This window comes from Engystomops pustulosus, chromosome 2, assembly GCF_040894005.1.
Source record: "Engystomops pustulosus chromosome 2, aEngPut4.maternal, whole genome shotgun sequence".
Lineage (NCBI taxonomy): Eukaryota > Metazoa > Chordata > Amphibia > Anura > Leptodactylidae > Engystomops > Engystomops pustulosus.
The window spans coordinates 16,121,874-16,132,713 of record NC_092412.1 but is presented as its reverse complement, the minus strand read 5'-3'; the positions used below and the strand labels follow the sequence as shown (position 1 = coordinate 16,132,713).

Genomic DNA, 10,840 nt, shown 5'->3' with positions numbered 1-10,840 from the left:
TATGCAGGACAATGCCCCTGTCGTACAGCATAACAGGTAAAACAGTTCCTTGAAACCAAAATTATTGAGTCCAGAACTAACCCCAATATAAAACCAAAGGAAAATGGAAAACCCTTGGTAACAAAATTACATCTTGTGACCATCTCACACACCCTATGATAAGTTGGGCTAAGCTGCGATGTGCGGAGCCACATCTCTATGACAGTCGTGTACATACTCTAACAGTCCAGAACAGAGTTCCGGTCGGGACCGTTAAACTCCTTAATTTCCGCTGTCAATTCTGGACCCATTTGATATACATACCTATAAAGGGAGCCGGCCACCTTGGTTATCCAGTTTGTACCCCACAAGATGCCAACTCCTCAGGAGGACAGCCAGGTATCTAATGAAGGTCCACAAGTCTGTCCTGGGCAAGTGCATAGGCTGACATAACTAATGCCCTAAAACAATTGGTTATTGCAGTGCTTTTGTGTAAAAGGGTTGTCCGATTATCACTTGTTCAAGTTCCATTAGAGGACTAATACATTTAAAAAAAAAAAAAAAACAATGAATAAAAATGCCTCAAAATCTCCAAATATGCAAAAAAATATCACATAATATAAATGGAAATCAGTAAAAATATCACAGCATATAAGGTAATCACTGCAACTCAAAATTCCCAATCTATAAAAATATAAAAACAATAATTCCTGCTGGTGAACCCCAGTTTTGGGAAAAACATGCCCAAGTATTACTGTTTAGTCACTTAGCAAGATATAATTTTTTTTTTAAAGTGATCAGAAAGCCATACAGTTTGGTCATCAAAAAAATGAGACATCACACAGGTATTTAAACTGAAGTATGGAAAAGTTATTGGAGTCCAAATATGGAAAAATATTTTATACAAAAGGTTAAAATTTAAAAAAATCTATTAAAACCTTTAACCCCTTAGCGCTCTGCGCCGTAGTTGTACTGTGCTGAGCCATGCGAATAGCGCTCAGCGCAGTACAGCTACTGCGCAGAGACGATGCCGGTTCAGCTCTGCACAGGAGCCAAACCGGCATCGGGGGTCGTGGGATGTCAACGGTAATCGAACACCTGCGGTCGGAGTGGGCTCCGATCGCGGGTGTTTAACCCGTTAAATGCCGCGGTCAACACGACTGCGGCATTTAACATGCCTTCCGGGGGTCTTCCCCCCGCGATCGGAGCCCCTGTGCTGTTTTTGGGGGCGCCGATCACTGCTATGGCATCTCTGGGGCCCGATCCCGGTCTGAAGGCAGTGCCTTTAAGATGGTGTCTGTGACGTCATCTTAAAGGCACAGTGTCAGCCTATGCATGTGCATAGGCTGACACTGCTAATACCCTGCAATACATCAGTATTGCAGAGTATTATCATGAACAAGCAATCAGATGATTGCTTATTCATGTCCCATGGTGTATCAAGTAAAAAATGTTAAAAAATATGTTTTTCAATAAAGAATAAGTTTATAAATCACTAAAAATGCCCATAAGCCCCAAAACATATAAAGAGACATAGAACGCTCAAAAAAGTCTAAATCATAACACAAACCCCACATATATAGTATCACCGCGTCCGTAACAATCCATTGAATAAAACTAAGTAACTATTGAACCCGTACGATGAACGGCGTAAAAAAAAAACTTTAAAAACCCGCCAAAAATTATGATTTTTACCAATTGAATCCCACTAAAAATGCAATAAAAAGTGATAAACAAGACATATGTACTCTAGAATGATACTAGTGCAAAGTACAAAAACACAAGCCATCAACCAGCTCCGTAGCCAAAAAAGTAACAATGTTCTGCCACTTGGAAGACGGCGATGCAAAAATGATAGAATTTCCCCCACATTAGGGTTTTATTTGGTAAATTTAGTAAAACATAAGAAATAATATTCATGTCTGGTATCCCCGTAATCGTATCGACCCATAGAATAAAGATAACATGATTATTAGTTTATACGGTGAACACCAAAAAAAAAAAAGGAAAAAATCCAGGGAAAAAATCCAGTACAGAATTAATGTTTTTCTACTCAAAAAAAGTTCCTAAATTTTCAACAATAGGGGATACCAACCCCAAAATGGTAAAACTGGAAAAGCATCTCATCCTGCAAAAAAAATGCCATAAATGCCAAAAATGCCCCAATAACGAAAAAGCGAAAATTTTATAGCCTTCTAAAGGAGCCATTGAGGAACCTAAAATCCTGGCAGCTGCAGGTCCCTCCTTCCATTCTGCGCCTCGCTGTGCGCCCATAAAGCAAGTAACATCCACATATTGGGGGTCTCTGCACTCGGGAGAAATTTCATAACAAATTTTATGGTGGGTTTTCTCTTTTTATCATTTGGAAATGTGTAAATTTTAGGGCTAAATGAACGTATAACCGACAAAATTTGACCATTCTAAATTTCACCTCCATTTTGATTCAATTACTATGAAGATCTCAAGGGGTTAATAATCTTCCTAAAAGCTATTTCTGATAGCTTGAGGGGTGCAGATTTGAAATATGGTTGATTATATAGGGTTTTTTTTAATGCTAAACAGTCAATTCTGAAAATACGGAAAATCGCTATTCGATTTGTAGGCCGCGTGACGGCAAAATAAATTATCCAGACATTTAAAAAATTATGAAAATGTAAAGTAGACATTTGGGAAATGTTATTCGTCAAGTTATTTAGGTGGTAAATCTATCTGCCTGAAAACGCGATGATTTCTAAATTTCGAAAATGGCAAATTTTTCTAAAAATTAATAATTTTTTTCTTTTTTTTGTAAATAAACGCAAAACTTATCAGCCAAAATTTACCACTAAAATGAAGTACAACATGTGGGGAAAAAACAATCTCAGAATCGCTTTGATAAGTAACAGTGTTCAAAAGTTATAACCATATAAAGCGACGCAGGTCAGAATCCAAAAAATGGGACTGAGCCTTAAGCTACAAAATGGCTGCGTCCTTAAGGGGTTAAAATATCATCAATAAGAAGTACAATTTGTTACAAAATACAAACCCTTGTATGGCTCCATATACAGATAAAAAAGTTATGAATCTTTGAATGTGAGGAGTGAAAAACAGAAATTTATTAAGTACTTCTAAACCACAAACCTGACTAGAACGTATTATTATTTTCCCCCTTCCTGCCAGGGGTGTGTGAAGGGGGCCCAGGCGATGGGGGAGTTGGCACGGCTGGTGGGGAATTGGGCTGGTGCGGGGCGTTGCTGTCATAAAAAATATGATAAACTCTGGAGATGTATTCAAGAAATGTGTGTAATAGTGAATTTCTGCCTAACTCTAAGGCCCCTTCTACACTGGCGTTTTTCACGCGCGAGTTCTGCGCGTGCATTTGACGCTCAGAACTTGCATTGCACTCTGTCCCATTGTATTCAATGGGTCTTTCTCCATTAGCGTTGTTTTTGACGCGCGTGCTTGCGTTCGTTTGCACGCGCTTCAAAATCGCAGCATGCTCTATTTTTGCGAGTCACGCTTAATTTTCACGCCCCATTCAAGTCTATGGAGATGCATCAAGAACGCATTGCACTCGCAATCATTGCAAGTGCAATGCGAGTGCAATGCGTTTTAAATGTAAGGGTTGCTAGGTGACCAGAATAACATTATTTCCCCTGCTCGCGAACGATCATTTAATTAAAAAAACACAGTGAAGAACAGTGAAGAATAGAATAAAAACAGTGAACACAGTGACCACAGGATCATTTAAGATAAAAACACAGTGCAGAACACAGTGCAGAATAGATTACAGATGTTCGGCACATCTGCTTACTTGTCGGGAGATACGCGCGGAACGGCGCGAACAAAATAGCATGTGAAGAACAATATATATGTGTGAAGAACACATTGCAGATGTATTTAAACATCTGCAATGTGTTCTTCACACACATATATATATAACCACTTTCCGATGCAGTGGTTTAGAGTCAAATAACAGATCCTTTCAGTGTTTCAGCTTTAATTCATCCCTGCATTGGGTTTGGTTGGCTATTCCCTTCCTGGGGTACTCAACATTAATAAGCGGCATTGCTCGATAGACCTCAATACTAATGGAATATATTTCTTTGCCATTTGTCTTACTCATGTCTTATTTCAGCTCTGCATCTTCTCAAGTTTTTGGACATCATCCTCAATGTTTTATGTCCTTCTTTTGGCCATGAAATATGTCTGGTTCATCTTAAGAACCATGGCCAGTCCATCCCGCTGATTATGGCAAATGTAAGGGTGCTGCTGTTACGAAACTCACGTCTGGAATACTGTACACAAAACTACCACACCGTGCAGGCTGACAGAACAGAGCAAGAGGGCGAACTAACCCTGCGCTGATCTACCAACTAGACCCTACCAGGGCATAAACCCCCTTGAAGGTAGGGAGCCTCTAACGCAGGAACCTCCTAACTACCCTGCAAGGCCCTGGGAGGTGAGAGGAACCCAAATAGGTCTGTCAGCCGCAGTGAGGTGGTACGGACAGAAAAACTGCAATGTGGGAGTTAGGACAGTATTCAGACAGAGGGAAAAAACAGGACGAACAAGGATGAAACAAGCGGGATTCAAGACAGCATAAGAAACCAAAGCAGACACGAGGAAAGAGAACTAAAGATGTACAGACACTGAACATAGAAGAGTAAGCAAAACCGCCAGGTCACACCAGAGGGTACGTCAAGGTCAAACCACCAGACAAGGGAGCGTAACCTAACTGGTGGATACAATACCAAGGTGAAGCAAACAATGCTACAGGAGACCAGGAATCCAGCTAGGCTGTAAGTTCCATAAGGACAAACACTGGCACAGGTGGAAGGTCCAGATCCAATTTATGCAGCCTGAGATCCGCCCCCAGAATCCCATAGGAGTAGGAACCCAGGCTGATTCAGAAGACAGACGGCTTTAATTTCCCTAAAGCGCACGCGTCCTGGATGCCCGCTGCCCTGCGCGTGCAGCAGGGTTAACTCACTGCGGATCGGGGACGGAACCAGCGCGGAGACGCGCAGAAACTAAGGGAGGACCGCTAGCATTGTCAGCATGGAGAGTAGAAGGACCAGCAGACGCGGTGTCCCTTCCAGCGGATCTGACAGCTGCTTTGTAGTGTATGGCACTTGACCCTCACATTGACCCACACCCTCAACCTACTCAAAGATGATGTAGTATGGCACATACATGACTTGAGATGCGTTATGAGAACCAACAGTGACATAGGTTACAAGTTATAGCACCCAACTCGATGGACAATAATGTAGTCATTAATGACATTCAAGGTAGCATCGCTCCTTAGGAAAATGGATTCTTTTACACAATGAAATCCTGCCGGTGGCTTTGCCTGCACTATTTAAGGGGTAATACCTCTAAATGTCACTGATTGCGGATTTGTCACAAAGGGGGGAACCAGAACAGAACTTTCAGGTTTGGATTCAGCTGAACTTGAACGGGTCTCCTCATCCCTAATATCAACCCCTTTCAAAATATTGGCTCCATGAAATCAATCTATTTATTTATTTATCCATAAAAAATAATGTTACTTCGTTAAACTAATTGAGTAACTTAGAGTATTTAGTGAGCTAAGAGCTTTAATGTCCTTGTCACAGTCTCATGTTGAAGTGGGGCTCCTGGGGCTTAACTTACATCAACCCCTAGAAAATGCACCCTGCTATCAACTAAATTGACTTTTCTTCTGCTGATCCTCTAGGGTCCGGTATTAGGCCAGAACTTGGAGCCACTGGAGAATCCTCTGATACTCTATTAGGCCAGTCCAACTCTGTCATCATCAATAATTCCACCCTTCCTTGATACAATTATCTTCTGAAATCAGAACCAAAACTACCTTCAAAATACAAGGGCATTCACTGGCCACAAGATAATCTTCCTTGTAGACCCAGCTGGCAGATGTCCCATTCAGAATCAAACTACTGATCAGAAACTGGTTAGGATCCACAGGGTCAGGGCCTCTCCGACCACTCTCCACAGACCTCCACAGAACTGGGCTGTACTGTACTACTGTAGAACATCGACCACTCACTACATTTTATTGCTCCTCATTATAGTGCTCTACCATACCTGATGCTACTCCATCTTCAGCAGCCCGTTAAGCCATCAGTATATAGTACTGGCATAGTAAATGCAAAGAATATAGTTAATCCTTCTTAAAGGGCAGTTGCCTTGGCCGGCATTGGAGTCTCTTAAGCCCTGGACATAGAGTTACCCACTTGATTATCTATGTGTTTTTCTATCCTGATAAAAAAGTAAGAGTTAATGGGAAAGTTCTGCGTCTTTCCATCAGCGACAGAGATAACACAGGAGACTCTCCGACCACCTGGGACTCCATGAGCTCAGTACTACAGGGTATAAATACAGCAGCAATCTGACAGGTCCTTGTCATCTATTCTGTGCTACTAGGAGATACAGTCACCGACAACCATTGGGAGGTAAGTTTTTAGTTTTCTCATTTATTATATCATCTAATCTTATTGTCCGGAGTCACAGGTAAGACATCTATTGCGGGCTATGCACAATATATACTGGGAAATCCATAGACTTCTGTAGACTCCATAATACAACTGTGTACAGCTCAGACTTTGTATGGGTCTATAATATATTTATTGTGTATGAGCCCTACGCCAAGCTAAGAACTCATCTTATTGCCCTTATCCTCAGATCATCATCATCATCAGATCTTCAGATCAATTTTAGCAATAATCTTCCCCAGTCCAATCATTTATACATAGTGTTGAGAGGACCCAAACTGAATGTCTTCTGCCAGCACCAATTGTGGATATTACTGGTTGAGGTCCGGCTACAGGTACAGGTTTTTTAAAGTTTGGCCTAATCCTAATTTTAATGGTTCCGCTCATATCTCTGTATAAGTGTTCAGCTGCCATTTTTGCTAATATTTTTGGTGTCTCCTCCATGCTGGTGCTTCATTCTGCCTTCATCAGGTGTGAACTACCGATTGAGCTTTTCTCCTTGACCTGTTTGCTTTTGGTGTAGTGTCCGTGGAGTGAACATCTTCTGTTATCATCCAATAACCTATAGGTATACAATAACATTAGATAGATGCTTTTGATGTGAGAGAAAGCACTTTTTTGCTTCCCTTTAACCAGGCCAAATTTAAAGAACAGGTAGAACGTTTCCAACTATTCATTTGCCATTTTAAAAAAGTTTACCAAAGACTTTCCACCTATCGCAAAATGTAAATTTTGTTTAATTTAAGCCAAATATAATTTAAGCCAATAATGCACCAGTACATCTTGTGTCAGTCTACAGTGGGACATAAGTTATATGCTAATAGTAGGATACCAGATGTACATGCCCAAATGTCCAGAGTTTATCGAGAGAGATCCAAAAATAGTCATTTACTAGCAGAAAAACACAATGGGGGTGATTTTTTTTCTATAGTTGTCCTAAAATAAGCTAATTTCACGCTGTTGGTAACACTCCACCCTACTTTGAGCATGGTATGAAGCTGGCTGTTTCACAGATATGCAACTGTGGCTCTTATTGGCCGCTTCTGTGTTCCTTTGTTCATATGGCAGCAAACCTTGGCAAAGTCTTTAAGAAAACGATACAATGGGGCACATTTACTTACCTGGTCCTGTCGCGATCCCGCGGTGCATTGTCCGATGAGGATTCGGATCCGGCGCTATTCACCAAGCTCGTGCGCCCGAGTTCCCGCATCTGTCGCTTTTGTGCCGAGGTCCGCCGGAGTTCACCTGCTTCTTCCTGGTGCATGTAAGTGCTTGATCTTGTGACACATTTCCTTTTTTAAATTCTGAGGTTTGTCCGAATCCGCCAGTTGTCTAACGGCTACACCCCCAATCTCTGTTGCGTGATAGCCAGCGCCGATGCGACACAATCCGATCGCGTGCGCCAAAATCTTGGGGCTATGTGGCGCAAAATGGAAATCATCGGAAAACCCGACGAAAATGCATCAGCGGGCCCTTTTTGCATTGTGTGCAAAAAGTTAAAAGAATCTCAGTGATAGGTCCTTGCTGTATTAATATACCAATGTTGTGATATTAAATGTTTTTATATTTATTTTAGGATATTTGGGGATTTTTACATTAGAGGATGACAAACCAGTCTACACCTGTCGAAATTTTCCTGGTTGGTTTTCCCAGTCTGCCTTTGAGGTTCCACATTCCGGTTTCCGTTGTAATGTTTTTGGTCTACATAATGTCCTTGTTTGCCAACGGCACTGTGATAGGATTAATCATCCTAAAGGAAAGCCTACATAAGCCGATGTACATTGCCATTGCCAATCTTGCAGCTTCCGACCTTCTGTTCGATACAATAACGCTGCCTAAAATAATTGCCAGGTATTGGTTCAATGATGGGGCAATGCCCTTTGTGGCCTGCCTCTTTCAAGTCTTCTGGGTCCATAATCTGGGAACTCTCGATGCATTCTTGCTCATGGTGATGGCCATGGATCGTTATCTTGCTATTTCGCGGCCTCTTCATTATTCCTCCATGATTTCCAACAAACACATGGCTGTAGCCTGTATTTTATGTGTTTTTGTATCGTCCATTGCAGGGTCAATTGTGATTTCCTTGAACGTTACTCTTGTATTCACATGTGGTCGTACAAGAATCAATAGTTGCTTTTGTACGAGTAGTAACGTCCATAGTTTAGGTTGTGGAGATGTTACATTTTCCAGGCTGGTGGTTTTCAGTACGGCAATGATAGTCCTTCTTCTACCATTAACCTTCATTATATTCTCTTACATTTCTATAATAAGACTCATGTACTCTTCCACTAAATTGGTAAAAGGTCAAAAAGCTTTGTACACCTGCACCACCCATCTCCTAGTCGTTTCTCTATATTATATTCCCCGACTTTTCATCTATATAACAAACCAGACCCAGTTAATCCTTGATGCAGATGTCAATGTTTTGCTCCTTTGCCTTTATACATTCCTACCTCACATGGCCAACCCTATAATATACTGTCTTCGGACCAAGGAAATTAAGCAACTATTCAAAAATATACTTAAAAGGCACAAACTATTCAATAAATCATAATGGTGAATAAATCGGCACAAAGGATGACTGAGATTTTGGAAACATTGCTTGATGTGGCCAAGGGGTCACTCTTACACCCAAAAACCAAGTACTGGACCTCTACGAGAAGATATCAGTCAGTTACCTTCAATACATAGATATTTAGATTATGTGATAAGAATATGTTGTAATGTCTTTGACTATTTGTCTCTTAAGGATATTAATTAGGGATATGCACATACATGATGTAAATGTTATAAAGTGCTCCTTGTCCTTCTCAAACACAGACTGCTCCTTATCCCCCTCTCTTACATAGTGCACCTTGTCCTCACACACAGACTGCTCCTTATTTCCTTTCTTTTTATAGTGCTCCTTGTCCTTCTCTATCACAGACTGCTCTTTATCCCCCTCTCTTATAGAATGCTCCTTGTCCTTCTCTATCACAGACTGCTCTTTATTCCCCTCTCTTATAGAGTGCTCCTTGTCCTTCTCTATCACAGACTACTCTTTATTCCCCTCTCTTATAGAGTGCACCTTGTCCTCACACACAGACTGCTCCTTATTTCCTTTCTTTTTATAGTGCTCCTTGTCCTTCTCTATCACAGACTGCTCTTTATCCCCCTCTCTTATAGAATGCTCCTTGTCCTTCTCTATCACAGACTACTCTTTATCCCCTCTCTTATAGAATGCTCTTTGTCCTTCTCTATCACAGACTGCTCTTTATTCCCCTCTCTTATAGAGTGCTCCTTGTCCTTCTCTATCACAGACTGCTCTTTATCCCCCTCTCTTATAGAATGCTCCTTGTCCTTCTCTATCACAGACTACTCTTTATCCCCTCTCTTATAGAATGCTCCTTGTCCTTCTCTATCACAGACTGCTCTTTATCCCCTCTCTTATAGAATGCTCCTTGTCCTTCTCTATCACAGACTGCTCTTTATCTCCCTCTCTTATAGAATGCTCCTTGTCCTTCTCTATCACAGACTGCTCTTTATCTCCCTCTCTTATAGAATGCTCCTTGTCCTTCTCTATCACAGACTGCTCTTTATCTCCCTCTCTTATAGAATGCTCCTTGTCCTTCTCTATCACAGACTACTCTTTATCCCCTCTCTTATAGAATGCTCCTTGTCCTTCTCTATCACAGACTGCTCTTTATTCCCCTCTCTTATAGAGTGCTCCTTGTCCTTCTCTATCACAGACTGCTCTTTATCCCCCTCTCTTATAGAATGCTCCTTGTCCTTCTCTATCACAGACTACTCTTTATCCCCTCTCTTATAGAATGCTCTTTGTCCTTCTCTATCACAGACTGCTCTTTATTCCCCTCTCTTATAGAATGCTCCTTGTCCTTCTCTATCACAGACTGCTCTTTATTCCCCTCTCTTATAGAATGCTCCTTGTCCTTCTCTATCACAGACTACTCTTTATCCCCTCTCTTATAGAATGCTCTTTGTCCTTCTCTATCACAGACTGCTCTTTATTCCCCTCTCTTATAGAGTGCTCCTTGTCCTTCTCTATCACAGACTGCTCTTTATTCCCCTCTCTTATAGAATGCTCCTTGTCCTTCTCTATCACAGACTGCTCTTTATCCCCCTCTCTTATAGAATGCTCTTTGTCCTTCTCTATCACAGACTGCTCTTTATTCCCCTCTCTTATAGAATGCTCCTTGTCCTTCTCTATCACAGACTGCTCTTTATCCCCCTCTCTTATACAGTGCTCCTTGTCCTTCTCTATCACAGACTGCTCTTTATCCCCCTCTCTTATAGAGTGCTCCTTGTCCTTCTCTATCACAGACTGCTCTTTATCCCCCTCTCTTATAGAATGCTCCTTGTCCTTCTCTATCACAGACTGCTCTTTA

At 41.4% G+C, this 10,840-nt stretch overlaps 1 protein-coding gene across 1 annotated transcript; it reads left to right on the top strand.

The window, feature by feature from the left end:
• The first annotated feature begins 8,058 nt into the window (after positions 1-8,058).
• On the top strand, positions 8,059-9,009 carry LOC140116975 (olfactory receptor 56A5-like). The gene has a single exon (XM_072133404.1). The coding sequence runs from the start codon at positions 8,059-8,061 to the stop codon at positions 9,007-9,009; it is 951 nt and encodes a 316-aa protein (XP_071989505.1).
• Positions 9,010-10,840: the final 1,831 nt, after the last annotated feature.

Bases quoted from the DNA above. Each gene is read 5' to 3' on its own strand.
- LOC140116975 (XM_072133404.1), top strand. From the start codon at position 8,059: ATGACAAACCAGTCTACACCTGTCGAAATTTTCCTGGTTGGTTTTCCC.